Genomic DNA, 17,744 nt, shown 5'->3' with positions numbered 1-17,744 from the left:
GGGTGATTCGGGTGTTCCCAGGCACACCCCCTGTACACACCTATGCTCACAATTAATAATGTCTTTAAGTGGAGGGGGATCCAATGAAATGTGATCAAGGTAACATAATGATCAGCATGGACAGTCAGTAATGTCGCTCACATACAACAGGCGATGTACACACACACGTGCCCTTTCCATGTGCGGACAGCACCGCCCCCTCATTATCATACTCCATACAGAGCAGAGCTGGAGAAGGAACATGGCGGCCAGTGGAGGCAGAGAGAAGAGTGGAGCCAGCATGGACAAGAGCATCACTCTGCCGCCCGACGAGATATTCCGTAACCTGGAGAACGCCAAGCGCTTCGCCATTGACATAGGTGAGCGGCTCCGGTGACCCCCCCACCCTGACCCGCACACCGAAGAATGCCCTCAGCCGTGCAGCTATCACAAGTTGGTGTCGGATGCTGCTGTTGCCCTTAGCGCACAGCCTGCTGGGAAGTGTAGTCCTTCCCCGCCCCCCTTCTGCAGCGGCTCCATTCATTGAGGAAGGTGCCGAACTACAATCCGCGAAGTGAGCTCGGGCGAGGGGCATTGTGGTAGTCGTAGTTCCCATGGAGGCAAGGTTACTTGGAAAGGATAAGCTGAGCGTGTCCGGGGGACTCCAACTCCCAGCATGCCTCAGTGACGCTCTACAGGGACTAGAAGTGGAAAGTAAACAACCTGCTGGAGCAGAGCTCTGGGTGGTAGAGGGGAGAGGGGCGTCATTGTAGAATGTCACAGTGGTGAGTGGTGTTATGTACACAGGGAGTGTGCTGTATGGATGGTGAATGAGGAACACTTCACCTTCAGTCATGGAAATGCGTTTCTTCCTTCTGGCTGCTCCCTCCACCATGATTGGTGGATTATTACCAGTCTGGCCCCGGCACCGTGTACCTGCGGTTTCTCCCGAGGGTTACCCATGCTTTCCCATTGACTTTTAGGCGTTTTGGTGCGTTTTCTGAAAGTGCACCAGAGATGCAGCTTGGAGGACTTTTGGTATGCTTTCAGAAAACGCACAAAAAACGCCCAATTTAATAGAAGTCTATGAGAGTAGAGTTTGGGTAACCTGTATGAATACTGCAGGTACACGGCACGGAGGCCGAACGGCAGGGTGAAAGGGTCTTTAAGTGCCGATTCACGCATGTGATCACAGACATCACATGTGGTTCGCATAGCAGTGAAAATCATGTGATGTCTGTGCCATGCGAATTCAGTCATACAGATTGTATGGCTGAATTTGGACCAAAAGTGCGCAGGACCCTTTTTTTTTTTGTCTGCACCACAATTGGATCGAGTGGGTGTTCACACCTATGGGATCTGATTCCTGTCCAAATTCACAGTTCTCACTGCAATATGCGCACCGATCTGGGTGTGTCAATTACTCTGTATTAACACTTCCAGCAGTTTGCAGAGGGTAGCGTGCCTGCAAGTTGTATGCAATGTGGGAACCCGCACTGGTTCCTGCATTGCATATGTGTGAACCGGCACTAAATGGGAAATTTAAGGTTCATGAAAAAGCATCCACGTTCACCTCAATGCTACAGCTGCCCCCCATCCCCCCCCCCCCCATCTCTAAAACCGATCACTAACAGCCCGTTCACACCTGAACGTTTTGTAGCCCTACGCCTGAAGCTACAAAACGCTGGAGGGGAAAAAATCCATTATTCTCAATGGAGATGGTTCACATCTCCACTCCATGTCGCCTGAAGCCCTACGCCTGAAGCTCAAACAAGTTCCGGACCCTTTTTTGTCGCGCGAATTGGGCTGATTTGGGTGTTTTCATTCCTATAGAAACGAATGGAAACGCTCGATTCGAGCGTTTAGCGCGACAACGAGCGTTTCTACGGGCGTTTTGACGCTGTATCTGCTCAAGAAAAAATAAGCAGATGAAAAATGTTTTTCCTATTGGCTGAAAAAAAAACGCCGAAGTTAAAAAACGCTCGTTGTCGCGCGTTGTAGTGTGACAAAAACGCTCGTTGTCGCTCGTTGTAGTGTGACAAAAACGCTCGTTGTAGTGTGACAAAACGCCGTTAAAAACGTTCAAACACGCTACGCTCAGGTGTGAATGCAGCCTAATTGATCACATGACCGCTGATCACTCACTTCTTCATCTGAGAGGAGTGACAGTCAATCGTCGCTCTCTGCTCCTCCAGCGCTCACAAGAGTTGCAGGTACAGCTTGCTGTGGCTCACTGAGAGGCCGAGCCAGCCTTCAAGCGGGCAGCTGGGTGGATCCCAACATTTTGGTTGGGATTCTTCCAGAGTCTGGAGCTGTTCTGTAACTTCAGCAGGTTCTGGGTCATAGGAGAGCAAAAGTATGGTCACTCCTGTGACCCGCAAGATAATTCCAGACAATCAACAATAATACCTATTATGCACCGCTACTTAAAGCGGAGGTCCACCCTAAAATGGACCTCCGCTCATCGGAATCCCCCCCCCCCTCCGGCGCCACAATCGGCACCTTTCAGGGGGGAGGGGGGAGCAGTTACCTGGATAATCCAGGTAACTGCACCCACTTCCGGGCTAGCGCTCTGCGGAACGAGCGTAGGTTACGCCTCCGTTCCGCAAGCGCCCGCCCCCTTCAGCAAGTGCCCCGCTGCCTGCTGGGAAACACACAGCTCCCAGAGGCAGCGGGGACCGTCCGGATTGAGCCGCGCGGCTCGCGCATGCGCAGTAGGGAACCGGGAAATGAAGCCGAAAGGCTCCATTTCCTGATTCCCATACCCAAGATGGCGGCGGGACCCGGCAGCCGAGCGAGCGATCGGCTTCGGGTGCCGACATCGCGGGCGCGCTGGACAGGTAAGTGTCACTATTTAAAAGTCAGCAGCTGCAGTATTTGTAGCTGCTGGCTTTTAAAAAAAAAAAAAAAAAACGCGGAGTCCCGTTGGACTCCCGCTTTAATTCTGACAATATAAAAATGTCTTTGTTATTTAATCCTATTAAAATTATTAATATACACGTATTATTGATACTCCATATAAAACAAATTAAGAACCTTAAAATATAACTAATTATTGAACACTTAATGGACCACATATAACGTGCTACACTGTACTTCTATATTTTATTGTATTATTATTTTCTACTAACGGGGAAATGTTAATCCTAATATTTAATCTTTGTTATAATTTAACGATATTCTCCTTGTATTATCTGAGACTTCTATTTCTACCTATGACAGGGAATATATACAGTTATCCTCATTAATATTAAAATCAATAATAATAACAGTAATAACTTCCACTGCCATCAGGGGAGTGAGTACTCTTCTACCATCAATTATTTCTGATGAAGCAATTCAGGTCAATGTTGAGACCCCTGGGTGCCAAGACCTTAGTCTCATATACCCAGATTCACTCACACTGACGAAGAGCTCTGATGTAGTTACCCCCTCTCCAATGATGTTTCACGTTTTCCACCCCTAGAATTTCCTACCATGGACCTCTCTAAAATGTTTGGGAACATTTTATGATCTTTCTTTCCTTTTTTTTTTTTTTATATTGTTTGTGTTCTCTTATCCTCACCAGCAGTGGTCTGGAAGTACATCCCACATACTGGAGCTTGCACGGGCACTCCAACACATAAACAACTCCCTGTGATGAATATGTGATGAATTCTTTTATCTTATTGGTTCTTCCTGTGGCTCTGGCCAAAAAAATCTTTACGCTTTTTTCACATTAATTCCTTTTGTAGTCTTACAAGCCAAACGCACGAATAGAAGTCGGTTAAAAAAGTTGTAAGTGTTCCTGTACCTTTACTAGGCGGGTCCAGTACATCGGGAGCTAACGTATATCTTAAATTTGGGGCCTTTTTGTAAACAAATTTAGGTGCAGGTGGAAGTGCCGGTGGTGCGGTGTGTCAGTCTGTTCACAATGTAAATGGGAAGAGCCGTTGATCGGCTGACAGACGCAAGTAGAGGAGAGCTGATCGGCGGCTCTCCTGATGGGGGGGGGGGGGTTTGCACTGATTGTTTATCAGTGCAGCCCCCCCTTGGATGCCCACACTGGACCACCAGGGAGTCGCCTAACGTGGACGGCCAGGTACATTCCCCATGGCCATCCACATGTGAAAATGAATGCCCAACATATGCCAGTCAGTGCCAACAAATGGGCACCTCAATGGCACAATAAAAATCAGTGATGCCCAGCAATGCCACCTATCAATGCTGCCTATGAGTGCCCATCAGTGCCACCTATCAGTGCCCATCATTGAAGAAGAAAACGTACTTATTTATAAAAAACTTTAACAGAAACACAGAAACTTTTTTTTTTTTTTTTGGACCAAAATTTTTGGTCTTTTTTTTTTTTTTTGCGCAAAAAAAAACTGCAGTGGTGATCAAATACCACCAAAAGAAAGCTCTGTTTGTAGGAACAACATGAGGCAAAATTTGTTTTGGGTACAGTGTAGCATGACCGCGCAATTGTCATTCAGTTTGTGACAGCTGAAAATTGGCTTGGGCCGGAAGGTGTCTAAGTGCCTGGTATTGACTTGGTTAATCACACAAATTGACCCCTTGGTATATTAAGTAACCATGGCCTATGATGACAGCTGTTCATAGCTATGTACACATTTCTGTGGGTTTGCAGTAATTCCTGGTGCGTATCCCTTCCCCTTGTGTATATACCTCTCTACATCCAAAAATACCATACTCAGTTGGTCATACTTCCAGGTCAACACAATGTTTTATTGTTGAGATTGTCTAATCTGTACATGGGGCGGTCTCCATGGTAGCTAGGGAGAGTGAAGCAGAAACATTTGTAGTCAAATTACATTAAGATGCTACGAGTGTAGTATTTTATCCATTTTTCTGTGATCTGGCTTAAAGCGGAAGTAAACCCATCGATCTAACAGTTTGAAAAAACAGTTCCATTCCCGGCATGCCGGAAATGTTAACTGTCGCATTGCCTGTGCTCTCAACCAAACTGTCAAACCATCCAATGGCTGGTGTCATAACTGATCACATGTGCAGCTTCATGGCAGTTTAAGATTAAAAGGGAGGCCAAGATGGCAGCTTCCTTGGCTGAAAACGATAGGAGGGTTTACTTCCACTTTAAGTCAAAGTGAGTTCCGGGGCCTGCAGGAAGTGGGCGTATCTTGAGTCACTCAAAACTGCCGGGGAGAAGCCTGGGAGGTTGCCATAACAACGGTAGAAAATTTAAGAGCTCGGGTGAGGCGTCCTACCCATCTGCTGAGGAAGACCAATCAGAGGTCGATATGCATGCAGAGGGGAGGAACCGAGCCTGTGACGTAACGCAGCCACAGTGGTGAGCAAGCGAACGCTCTTATTATACACACACATGCGAGTGTTTGTCTTATCTTGTAACTGTCCTATTTTAAGCAGGGGTTTTTTTTTTTCATAAATTTGAAAAACAGAGAGCACTATGTTTGCTGTATTTTTGATTACATGACACTGGAAACAAGTACCTAGGAGTGGAAGAGAGGCTTTTTGTATGGGAGATCAACCCTCTAAGTGAAACACATTGGGAGTAGGGATGAGCTCAGGCATGTTCGCATGGAACATGTGCAGAGCCCGCCAGGACATTGGCGCTGCGCTAATCACAGGCAATGAGACATTGCTCGATCTCTGCAACCACACATCGGGGGAATGTCTCACTGCCTGTGATTAGCGCAGTGCCCTGCCGACTTCCTGGTGGGCTCTGCACGTGTTCCATGCGAACACGCCTGAGCTCATCCCTAATTGGGAGTAGCTGAAACTGCAAAAGTGAGGATGATAAACAGCTGATCCCCAGTAGAAGGGAGAAATCATTGAAGAGTGATGCCACGTACACACGACCGGACTTTTCGATGGATTAGGCCTGACGGACTTTCTGAATGAACGGACTTGGCCACACATGAATGGACTTGTCCGTTCGAAAGTCCATTCGTTTTGAAACGTGATGACGTAAACTGGACTAAACAAGGAAGTTCAATAGCCAGTAGCCAATAGCTGCCCTTGCGTTATATTTGGTCCGTGGGACCAGCATACAGACGAGCGGTTTTCCTGATTTTAGTCCGGCCGATAGATTTGAAACATGTTTTTGTTTTTCTAGGTCCGTTTGACTTTTTGTAAAAAAAAAAAGTCCGCTGGAGCCCACACATGATCAAATTATCCGCCTGATTCTGGCCCGCCGGACCAAGTCTGACGGAAAGTCCGATCGTGTGTACGTGACATGAAAGAGAAAGAGATATGTTTGAGTCTGTCTGACTCATTCTTGAGGTGAGCAGCTAAAATAGCTGGTGGAGAGGTGTGCACATACAATTAAGCGTTTTAAAGAAAAGCAAGGTGGTGAAAAATTATCACAGCAATCAAGACTTGTGTTTATAAGAAGGACTTTTATGTTTTTGTGATCTTGCAATGATTTGATTATTTTAATTATATATTTGCACAAGGTGTGGTATTATCAATATAGTAGCGTGTCCTTTTTATTGCTGCATCAGAGTGCTTCCCTTCTTTCCTAGGCAAGAATAACCTTGTGCCCTCCTCCCTATGGCCTCTTGGGATGCCCATGTAGCACATCCCAATAGGCAGTATTTCTGACATGCGTGTGCTTGCAATGAGATTACATTCCTACACTGATGCGGCTCAGGTATTTGGAAACCACCCCCCCCCCCCCCCTTGTGTATGTAAAGATGTATATGCCGCAGATCTCTCCTGAGTCCCAAAAACAGATCTGAGACCTTTGGCACACGCACCAGATATTCAAAGATGGCAGTGCAGGAGAACAGGAACTGGACTAGTACTGTATTTCGGGGGACTGAAACTCCTCTTTAAAGCTGAACTCTTGAGACTGAGACCAAATCTACCCATTGTCATTACGTGGTGGCAGAATAAAGTGTAAATACTTTATTCCTTAGTCCAGTGAGACCGACTGGTCCCCCACAACCTGCTTTGAGCCTCTCCTGGTCGTAGTCACCCCCACTATATACAGTACAGGGTTAATAGCCTTGCATTTTACATGATGTTGCTTAGGGACCGCCTGGAACTCAAGGAGAGGCCGGAGCCAGCCATTGTGGGGAAATTGGAAGTAATATTGCCAGTTTTCCTACCCCCTAGGGAAACTTCAGTGGGAGGGGCATGTTGGGCAACAATAGCCAATGGGGCTGGCGTGTAGGATCCATTATACTTAGTCCTGTACTACCATCAAGGCTTGTATGTTTCTTCAGATTGACCTGTCATTTTTGCATGCGATTTCCATTCCATTCACAGCAGGGCATTCAATCTCTTGCTTTTGAGTTGTTACCATGGCATGAAAGACTCCTAGTGGTAACAGTAGCTGGAGTGGTGTTATTACCCTTGAACCCCTAACTCCTGAGGAAGTGAGCTCTGTCCTGTGAAATGCGTAGAGTGGGGAAATCCAGCATTGACCTACTGTAAGTGTTTTGTAATGCTTCCTGATTGTGAGTGCCTTGATGGCTTTAACTACCTACTTTTACTGGCCATTAAACATGCCCATTGTGGCAGTAGACCTGTAGAAACAAGGGGGTATAAAAAATAGTTTAAGGATTTCAGGTTTTTCTTCAGTTTTGAAATGAATGAAAAGGCAAGAGTTGAAACCTCTTCCAGTGAGCACACCTGTTCCCATGACCAGGGCTCGACAAACCCCAGGTGCCAGGTCGCATTTGCGACTAGAATTAGCGGCCTGTCCCCTGGGGTAGCGCAGCTGGGGGGGTATCCTGTCTCCGTGTACACCCCCCCTCCCCCCCAGTGTGATCGCGCTGGGCCGCACTGGCCGGTAATTGAGGCCCCGGCTTTGAGGCCTTCTGCGGTCCTATGCTTCCTTCTGGAATCTGGCGTCCTCTTGTGGTGGCCATTGGAATGACAACCAGCAATGCTAATGAAGCTTCCCCTGCCTGTTTTCATCTCCTTCCCTTTACTTAGAACCCCTAAATTATTATATCTATCTCACCCTAGAGAATAAAATGGTGGTCGTTGCAATACTGTCTGCCACACCGTATTTGCGCAGTGGTCTTACAGGCACACTTTTTTGGGAAAAAATAAGACAACAGTAAAGTTCAATTTTTATTTTTTATTTTTGTCAAAGATGTGACGCTTCAAAATTGCGCCCCGCTCGTGGAATGGCGACAAACGTTTACCCTTTAAAATCTCCATAGGCGACGTTTAAAAAATTGTACAGGTTGCATGTTTTGAGAGGAGGTCTAGGGCTAGAATTATTGGTTTGAAAAACGCTTTCATATGCGGGCGCTACTCGCGTATGCGCTCGCCTCTGCACGTGAGCTTGACGGGATGCATTTAAATTTTTATTTATTTTTTCTTATTTTAACTTTTTATTTAAAAAAAATAAAAATTCTGTGCTTTAAAAAAAAAAAATGGTGCCACTTTTAGTCTCTGTCTCTGTCTCTGTCTCTGTCTCTGTCTCTGTCTCTGTCTCTGTCTCTGTCTCTGTCTCTGTCTCTGTCTCTGTCTCTGTCTCTGTCTCTGTCTCTGTCTCTGTCTCTGTCTCTGTCTCTGTCTCATAAAATGGTAATATTTGATGTCACAGTGTATTTGCCCAGCAGTCTTTCAAATGCAATTTTTTGGGAAAAATTCACTTCAATGAATAATAAAAAAAAAAAAAAAAAAATTAAACCGTAAAGTTAGCCCAATTTTTTTTGTCTTAATGAATGTGAAAGGTGTTACGCCGCGAGAATCGTGATCTATCTTCTAAGCAAAGAACGTGATTCTCATTTTAGCCAGAATCGTGCAGATAGTTGATCAGTCTGCTGCTTTTCTTTTCACTGTACAGTTTGAGGGAGAAACGAGACCTGTGTTACAGTAACAGAAAAAATAGCTCCTCTTTCCCTGTAAAGCAGGGTTGTGCTGTGTGGCGGGCCTGTGCAATTCTCCACTGGATATATAGAAATACAACTCCTTTGGCAGGTACACTGCTTCGTTATATGTACTTTATTTCTTTAGTTGTTTGTCTGGAGTTCAGCTTTAGGCCTCATTCATGTGATGTACCTATTCATACACAAGACCGTGTTTGCCTGCACAGGATGCACTGGTGTTGTGTGCATCTGCATTCAGACTATTCCATTTATGTCTGTTGGGATGCAGCAGCCTCTGGTCTGAATGTGACAGCCATGCAAGGTGTTTTTTTATTTTTTTTTTTTTTTTTTTTTTTTACTCAAATGCATAGAGCAGTGGTCTTCAAACTGTGGCCCAGAGGTCGGATGCGGCCCCTCGCTTGCTTTTATCCAGCCCTTGCGGCGATATTCCTCCCACTGTCAGCAACAGTGGGGCATAGTTACTGACACTGGCAATGGGATACTATTCCTGCCACTGACACCAATGATGGGGTTACTATTACTCCCCCTAATGCCAATGATGGCGCATTGCATGCAGATGTGTGTGTGATTCCCATGCAGGCTTTGCATGGGTGTACAGATGGCCCAAGTGAATGGGGCCTTAAAGTTTACATTTGAAGGTATCGGCCAGATCTACGTTGCCTTTCTCTATGTGCAGATTTAGAGACTGAAACAAAACCTCTGACACTTGCTTTGGTGCACTTGACCCCGGCACAAACATTATTGTACCATGTCTGCAAAGGCTTTATTCACACTGGCACACTGTCAAAAACTTGCATTTGGAGTACGTTTTATAAACGCATTTAAATGCAGGTCATTTTTCAATTGCGCCCTTCAGGCTGGGTTCACACCGCTGCGGGTGGGAGACCCGGATGTGATTCGCACCGCACTGCAGTGCAAATCACATCCGATCTGTCTGTGCGATGCGAGTTCAGCCATACAGATAGTATGGCTGAATTCGCATCGCACCCGCCGCAAACTCGCACAGGACCCTTTTTTTGGTCCGCAGCAGAATCGGATCGCATGGGTGTTCACACCATGCGATCCGATTCCTGTCCGAGTTTGCAGATCGCACTGCGATATGCGGACTGGTCTGGGGGTGTCATTAAGATTTCATTGACACTCCCAGCAGTCCGCATAGGGCAGTGTGAACTGCCGGCGGGAGGCATGCGATGCGGGAAAACGCCGCGGATTTGCGGCGTTCCCGCATCGCTATGGTTTGAACCCAGCCTCACACTGTGGTGTTTACCTGCATTTGGGTGTGGTCAGGTTAGCTGCTTTGGGAGGAAATGGAATTCTCTGCATTCGGGATCTGATCAGACACCTCTAAATGCAATTTACAGCATCTAGCAGGAACATCTAAAAAAAAAAAAACCCTTCAGTGGCCTGATTTGCCCATATAGACATGGCAAACGTTATGCTGAAGTGGCTTTATTGACGTAACGCGCAGGCCATTGTGGAAAATGTGTTTAGATGGCCTATTGTTTTTATATCATTATTTGATTCACAAGCTGACAAATTTGTGGCCGAATTTCGATCCACGTGCGGTTGTCTCCACTTGACAGTGTAGCGAGGTCTACTGTCAGAATACACTGTTCTTTCAGGGAGGATTCCTCCATCGACCTTATTTATGCGGATGGAGGAATCTGTAAAGGGGGGGGGGGGGGTGCTCTGATAGTGACATCTGCAGTGAAGGGGGGGGGGCTCTGATGTGGACACCTGCTGTGCTGTGAGGGGGGGGGGGGGGGGGCACCTTTTACGTTAAGTGGTTTTATTTTCTTTATTTGAAATGTGGATGTGATTGCCACAGTGAGGCTGCATATAGTGGCCACAGTGAGGCTGCAATTGATGGCCACAGTTTTATATAGCATTAACCACTTCAGGACCGCCGTATTGCCAATGTACGTCAGCACATTGGCACAGGCAGGCACAATCACGTACATCTACGTGATTGCCTTCCAGCGGGTGGGGGGTCCGATCGGACCCCCTCCCGCTGGTTACGGCGGTCCGATTCGGTCCAGGAGCGCTCCGTGATGAGGGGATGGCCGTTGGTTTTCGGCCACCCCCTCTGGATCGCTCCTGGCCAATGAGAAGCTTCCTCCCCTGTGTATTGTTTACACAGGAAGGAGGAAGTGATGTCATTCTCCTCGGGGCGGTCTTTTTGACCGGACTACGAGGAGAAGAGTAAAAGTAAGTGTGCACCAACACTACACTGACATGTAGGTACACACAGGCACACAAACCCCCCCCCGATCGCCCCCCGATCCCCCCCCGCCCCCCCTCCCCCCCCCAGTCACAGTGTCACTGATTGCATTGATCATTTCTTTACTGATCAATGCATTCAGTGTCAGTTGTGACAGTAAAAACTGTCAGGACAGTTAGTGTTAGGTCCAGGGTAGCCCCCTATCACCCCCCAATAAAGATTTAACCCCCTGATTGCCCCTAGAGTTAACCCTTTCACCCCCTTTTGCCAGTGTCACTAAGCGATCATTTTTCTGATCGCTGCATGTGTCGCTAGGTAGCTAGTTATTTTTTTAGGTTCACCGCCAGGTTTTTATATCGCTAGGTACCCCGATATACTACCCAATAATGGTTTTAACCCCCTGATTGCTGCTAGTTAACCCTTTCACCCCCTTTTGCCAGTGTCACTAAGCGATCGTTTTTCTGATCGCTGCATTAGTGTCGCTACAGTCGCTAGGTAGCTAGTTATTTTTTTAGGTTCACCGCCAGGTTTTTATAGCGCTAGGTACCCCGATATACTACCCAATAATGGTTTTAACCCCCTGATTTCCGCTAGTTAACCCTTTCACCCCCCTTTTGCCAGTGTCACTAAGCGATAATTTTTCTGAACGCTGCATCAGTGTCGCTAGTGTCGCTAGGTAGCTAGTTATTTTTTTAGGTTCACCGCCAGGTTTTTATAGCGCTAGGTACCCCGATATACTACCCAATAATGGTTTTAACCCCCTGATTGCTGCTAGTTAACCCTTTCACCCCCTTTCACCCCCTTTCACCAGCGATCACAGTATAAGTGTCACTGGTGACGCTGGTTAGCCAGTTAGTTATTTAGGTTCCCCGTCAGGTTTTTATATAGCGCCAGGGACCCCCATATACTACCTAATAAAAATTTGAACCCCCTGATTGCTCCTAGTTAACCCTTTCACCACTGATCACCGTATAAGTGTTACGGGTGACTCTGGTTAGTTTGTTTTTTATAGCATCAGGGCACCCACCATTTATTACCCAATTAAAGGTTTAACCCCCTGATCACCCGGCGGGTGATATCAATTAGGTTTTAGGGTCAGGGTCTGCGTCGCCCCAGGCAGCGCTAGGTTAGTGCCAGTACCGCTAACACCCACACACAAAGCATACACCTCCCGTAGTGGTATAGAATCTGAACAGATCAATATCTGATCTGATCAGATCTATACTAGCGTCCCCAGCAGTTTAGGGTTCCAAAAAAACGCATTGTTAGCGGGATCAGCCCAAATACCTGCTGGCACCTGCGTTTTGCCCCTCTGCCCAGCCCACCCAAGTGCAGTATCGATCGATCACTGTCACTTACAAAACACTAAACGCATAACTGCAGCGATCGCAGAGTCAGGCCTGATCCCTGCCATCGCTAACAGGTTTTTTGGTAGCATTTTATATTCAAATCCGGAAGGCAGTGCTTGGTTTTCGGGGTCCCGTACGTGGCTAGGCTCCCAAAAAGTCCCCCACATGTGGTATCCCCGTACTCGGAAGAAGCAGCAGAATTTATTTTGGGGTGTAATTTGACTTCTGCCCATAGCATGTGTGAGCAATATATCATTTAGTGACAACTTTGTGCAAAAAAAAAAAAAGTTTGTAATATTCCCGCAACTTTTGGCAAAATATAAAATATTCCATGGACTCAACATGCCTCTCAGTAAATAGCTTGGGGTGTCTACTTTCCAAAATGGGGTCATTTGGGGGGGTTTTGTGCTATTTTGGCATTTTATGGACTTCGAAACTGTGATAGGTAGTGAGGAGTTAAATCAAAAATTTGCACCCTTAGAAATCCTGAAGGTGGTGATTGGTTTTCGGGGTGCCGTGCGCGACTAGACTCCCAAAAAGTCCCACACATGTGGTATCCCCGCACTCAGGAGAAGCAGCAGAATGTATTTTGGGGTGTCATTTCACATATGCCCATAGCATGTGTGAGCAATATATCATTTAGTGACAACTTGGTGCAAAAAAAAAAAAGTTTGTAATATTCCCGCAACTTGTGGCAAAATATAAAATATTCCATGGACTCAACATGCCTCTCAGTAAATAGCTTGGGGTGTCTACTTTCCAAAATGGGGTCATTTTGGGGGGTTTTGTGCTATTTTGGCATTTTATGGCCTTCGAAACTGTGATAGGTAGTGAGGAGTTAAATCAAAAATTTGCACCCTTAGAAATCCTGAAGGTGGTGATTGGTTTTCGGGGTGCCGTGCGCGACTAGACTCCCAAAAAGTCCCACACATGTGGTATCCCCATACTCGGGAGAAGTAGCGGAATATATTTTGGGGTGCAATTCCACATATAACCATGGCATGTGTGAGCAATATATCATTTAGTGACAACTTTTTGTAAAAAAAAATTTTTTTATTTTTTTTTTTGTCATTATTCAATCCCTTAGGACAAAAAAAATAAATATTCAATGGGCTCAACATACCCATCAGCAATTTCCTTGGGGTGTCTACTTTCCAAAATGGGGTCATTTGGGGGGGATTTGTACTGCCCTGCCATTTTAGCACCTCAAGAAATGAGATCGGCAGTCATAAATTAAAAGCTGTGTAAATTCCAGAAAATGTACTCTAGTTTGTAGACGCTATAACTTTTGCGCAAACCAAAAAATATACGCTTATTGACATTTTTTTTACTAAAGACATGTGGCTGAATAAATTTTGCCCTCAATGTATGACTAAAATTTAGTTTATTCGATTTTTCTTATAACAAAAAGAAGAAAATATCTTTTTTTTTCAAAATTTTCGCTCTTTTTCCATTTATATCGCAAAAAAAAAAAATCGCAGAGGCAATCAAATACCATCAAAAGAAAGCTCTATTTGTGGGAAGAAAAGGACGCAAATTTCGTTTGGGTGCAATATTGCATGACCGCGCAATTACCAGTTAAAGCAGCGCAGTGCGAAATTGCAAAAAGACCTCTGGTCCTTAAGGTATTTATTGGTCCGGAGCTGAAGTGGTTAATGACGCATCACCTGCTAAATGGCTATTTACAGTCCTGCATTAGTAAAGTCCCATACACCCTATCAGATTTTCTGCTGATTTTCTGTCTTCAGATTTACCAAAACCATATAATATGAGGTCAGACCTTAGGAGTTTCAATGTGTATGCCAGGGCGTGACAAAATCCGGGCGCCAGGTCGCATTTGCGACTAGAATTAGCGACCTGGCGCCTGGGGCATCACAGCTGGGGGTATCCTGTCACCGCAGACCCCCCGGCGTGATCGCGTCGGGCCGCGCAGCCGGCGGCCGGTAATTGAGCCCCCGGCTTTGAGGCCTTCTACGATCCTATGGTTCCTTCTGGAATCGGGCGCCCTCTTGTGGTGGCCGTTGGAATTACAACCAGCAATGTTAATAGGCTGGCAGGCAGGGGAAGCTCCATCTCCTTCCCTTTACTCAGAACCACTAAACATTATATATATATATATTATTCTAACACCCTAGAGAATAAAATGGTGGTCGTTGCAATACTGACTGTCACACCGTATTTGCACAGCGGACTTACAAGCGCACTTTTTTGGGGAAAATGTATTTAATAACAAAAAAAATAAGACAACAGTAAAGTTAGCCCAATTTTTTTTTTATATTGTGAAAGATAATGTTACGTCGAGTAAATCGATACCCAACATGACATACTTCAAAATTGCGCCCGCTCATGGAATGGCGACAAACTTTTACCCTTAAAAATCTCTTGGCAACTTTAAAAAATTCTACAGGTTGCAAGTTTTAAGTTACAGAGGAGGTCTGGGGCTAGAATTATTGCTCTCACTCTACCGATCGCAGCGATACCTCACATGTGTGGTTTGAACACCGCTTTCATACATGCGTTCGCTTCTGCACGCAATCTTGGCGGGACAGGGCGCGTTTAAATAATTTTTTTTTTCTTATTTTAACTTTTATTTTATTTTTTTTCACTGTGTGTCACTTTTATTCCTAAAACAAGGAATGTAAAAATCCCTTGTAATAGAAAAAAGCATGACGGGTCCTCTTGTATATGAGATCTGGGGTCAGAGAGACCTCACATCTCATATTTACACTAAAATGCAATTTAAAAAAAAAAATTGTCATTTGAAAAAAATAAAAAAATAAAATGTCCCTGGAAGAGCTATGGGCAATGACTTGGAGACAGGTGGCGGGGGGGGGGGATCTTCCCCTCACTCGTCTCCATGTCAGGCCAAGGACAGGTCCAGATCGCCGTCACGGACCTGGCTCCTAACTTTTTTAGCTGGCTCCTAGATTCCAAGCAAATTTGTCAACCCCTGGTGTATGCAATCAGGCAGGCCCTTGTACTACACGGATTTGGTAAATCTGAAGACAAAAAAAATCAGCAGAAAATCTGATAGTGTGTATGGGGCTTATAAATTTAATTTTTCAGTTTGTTTGCACCCCTCCCCAAAAAATATTGAGCACCATCCGCCACTGCTACTTTGAAAAGCTAGCCTTTGAACCTAGTATGTGTTGCAAATGGCACTCCAATTGTCACTGTCCTTGTGGATCCAGCCTATGTGATTTCACCTTCAATGGCCCAGTACTGAGACGGATCAGGACTGAGAGGCAGGTAGCTTCAGCTAATCTTTCTAAATGTGGTGATCTTTATTTAGATTGATTTATAGGAGATGTCCTCTAAGCTATATATGCAATGCTCGCTACATGCTTTATATAGATCCGTCCTTTCTGTAAATAGCTGTAATGACCTGTATATTATACACCGCTGCATATAGCAGTTTATTTTCCAGCAATTTCTTTCCCTTCAAACCAGTTTTTGTTCCTTGGCTGGAATCTGTGTGGTCATACTGGTTAATGGCACAAAATACAGTAATACCTTTGATTGCGAGTAGCGTGGTTTATGAGGGTTTTGCAATACGAGCAACTATTATTATTTATTTATTTTAAATCCTGACTCGGTTTGCGAGCGTCTTCTGGCAAGACGAACAGGATTCAGGGGGGTGGGGGTGCTGGTGTTGCTCAGAAACACTTTGTTACCGATCCTCTCTGAGTGGTCTCCAAGTGTCTCTGGCGCCCCCCACCTCTGGCCACATGCGGTACTGCATACATTAGCAGTCACAGTGGAACGAATTATCTGAGTTTCAATTGACTCCTATGGGGAAACTCGCGTTGATATATACGAGTGCTTTGGATTACAAGCATTATTCTGGAACAAATTATGCTCGTAATCCAAAGTATCACTGTACTGGAACACATTGTTCCAGTCCTTTGGCAATATTAAAGCCTCCTTTCCTTTCCCCAATATATGATCATAAACGTGTTGAGCTTGGTCCACCTCCAACAGACTGCCTGCCAGTAACTAGAAGGGGTTAATACATGACCAGTCACCCTACCCAATGAGTGAGAGCAGCAGTAACTGGTCTTTATTACAGGATTTTGCTGCATAAAGGCAAAGTGCAGGAATTTGCTCTCTGCGCAAATCTAGAAAATATACACACAGGACAGCAAGACTAAAGTAAGAATACACATAACTCTTGTATTTGTACAATTTTTGTTTAGGCTGAATATTTAAATGGGCTATTATGTAAAGAAGAATTCCAGTTATTGCATTTTTTTTTTTATATCGTTACATGTGGCCCTTTGCTCGCCTATTTTAACTGGGCTTTGGGGCAATATTTCAACAACTGACATCAGACATGGGGTATCATTCCCCCTAGTGACACCATCTATTTATCCCCTTAGAACCAATGATGGGGCAGTGATTTTTGGGGTATTTTCTACTCCCACTGGCCACGGTCCAGCCCCCCCTAAAGCCTTAAGGTGGTTGTAAAGGCAGGTTTTTTTTTTTATCCAAATGCATTATATGCATTAAGATTAAAAAAAACCTTCTGTTGCAGCAGAACCACTCAGCACCACGTATGTAGGACCCTGGTGTTGGGCAGGGTCACTAACAAGTTTTGTTTGCTCGGTGATAACCAGCCTGGCTGATTGTTAGGGAGATCCACTGACCTTTTCCTAAATCTGGGTTTGATGCACCTCTCTTCTGTCACTAGATGGCATTAGATTGACAACGACTTAGTAAATCCAGACTAGGAGTGGATGGGTTGTCTTGGCCAATTGGCAGGTATTTCTTTGCCCTTGGCCTGCTGAGAGAGCCTATTTATTCGGGGGGGGGGGGGGGGGGGGGAGTTGGTTAGGTGATGGAAGTGTGTTGAAAAGCTCCCGGTTGCTAGGCCAGAGGCATGAGGCCAAGTGTGGGTGACACTTGGAAGCCACAGTGGGATAGTTGTGATGGAGTTCAAGGCATCCAGTGGCGGCTGGGATCTGAAGAGTCTAGTGAGAGACTGGGAGCTCAGTGAAAGGATCTACAACAGGATACTGTGAGTTGTAATCTGTATTGAAGTCACCAGATCAGTTGCTATAGAAGACAGCGGTCTACAGATGGTTTTCTGCAATTCAGCTTAAAGCCCCTTGTCCTTTATAGCTGTTCCTCCATTTTTGCCTCAGTCTGCCAAGTATTTTGCATCTGCCTAAGGGTGTTCAGGCCCTAACCCTCTCTCCTCAGTTCTGTTAAGAGACAGTCTTTTTTTGCATTCTCAAAGTGTCTGGCGCCCAACTTGCTTTATCTTCACACTCAACATGCATAGTAACCCACACTGAAGATGGATGTCGGCTCTCCCTGACTCCGGAGGTCGCTATTAGGCCTCTAGGGGTCGGGGCCGTGGATACA

The 17,744-nt window shown here is 45.5% G+C and overlaps 1 protein-coding gene across 3 annotated transcripts in view; it reads left to right on the top strand.

The window, feature by feature from the left end:
• Positions 1-204: 204 nt before the first annotated feature.
• Positions 205-17,744, top strand: part of PANK4 (pantothenate kinase 4 (inactive)) — a 112,902-nt gene continuing 95,362 nt past the window's right edge. For all 3 annotated transcript variants that reach the window (XR_013263231.1, XM_077457678.1, XM_077457679.1), the window contains exon 1: positions 205-359. Coding sequence is in view for 2 of the 3 variants with exons in the window: in XM_077457678.1 (XP_077313804.1) it covers positions 242-359 (118 nt within the window). In the remaining variant the exon portion in view is untranslated. The remainder of the gene's footprint in view (positions 360-17,744) is intronic.

Source organism: Lithobates pipiens, unplaced genomic scaffold (assembly GCF_037356315.1).
Source record: "Lithobates pipiens isolate NorthernLeopardFrog02 unplaced genomic scaffold, aLitPip1_a1.2 Scaffold_27, whole genome shotgun sequence".
NCBI classification, from domain to species: Eukaryota; Metazoa; Chordata; class Amphibia; order Anura; family Ranidae; genus Lithobates; species Lithobates pipiens.
This window is presented reverse-complemented; position numbering and strand designations above follow the sequence as displayed.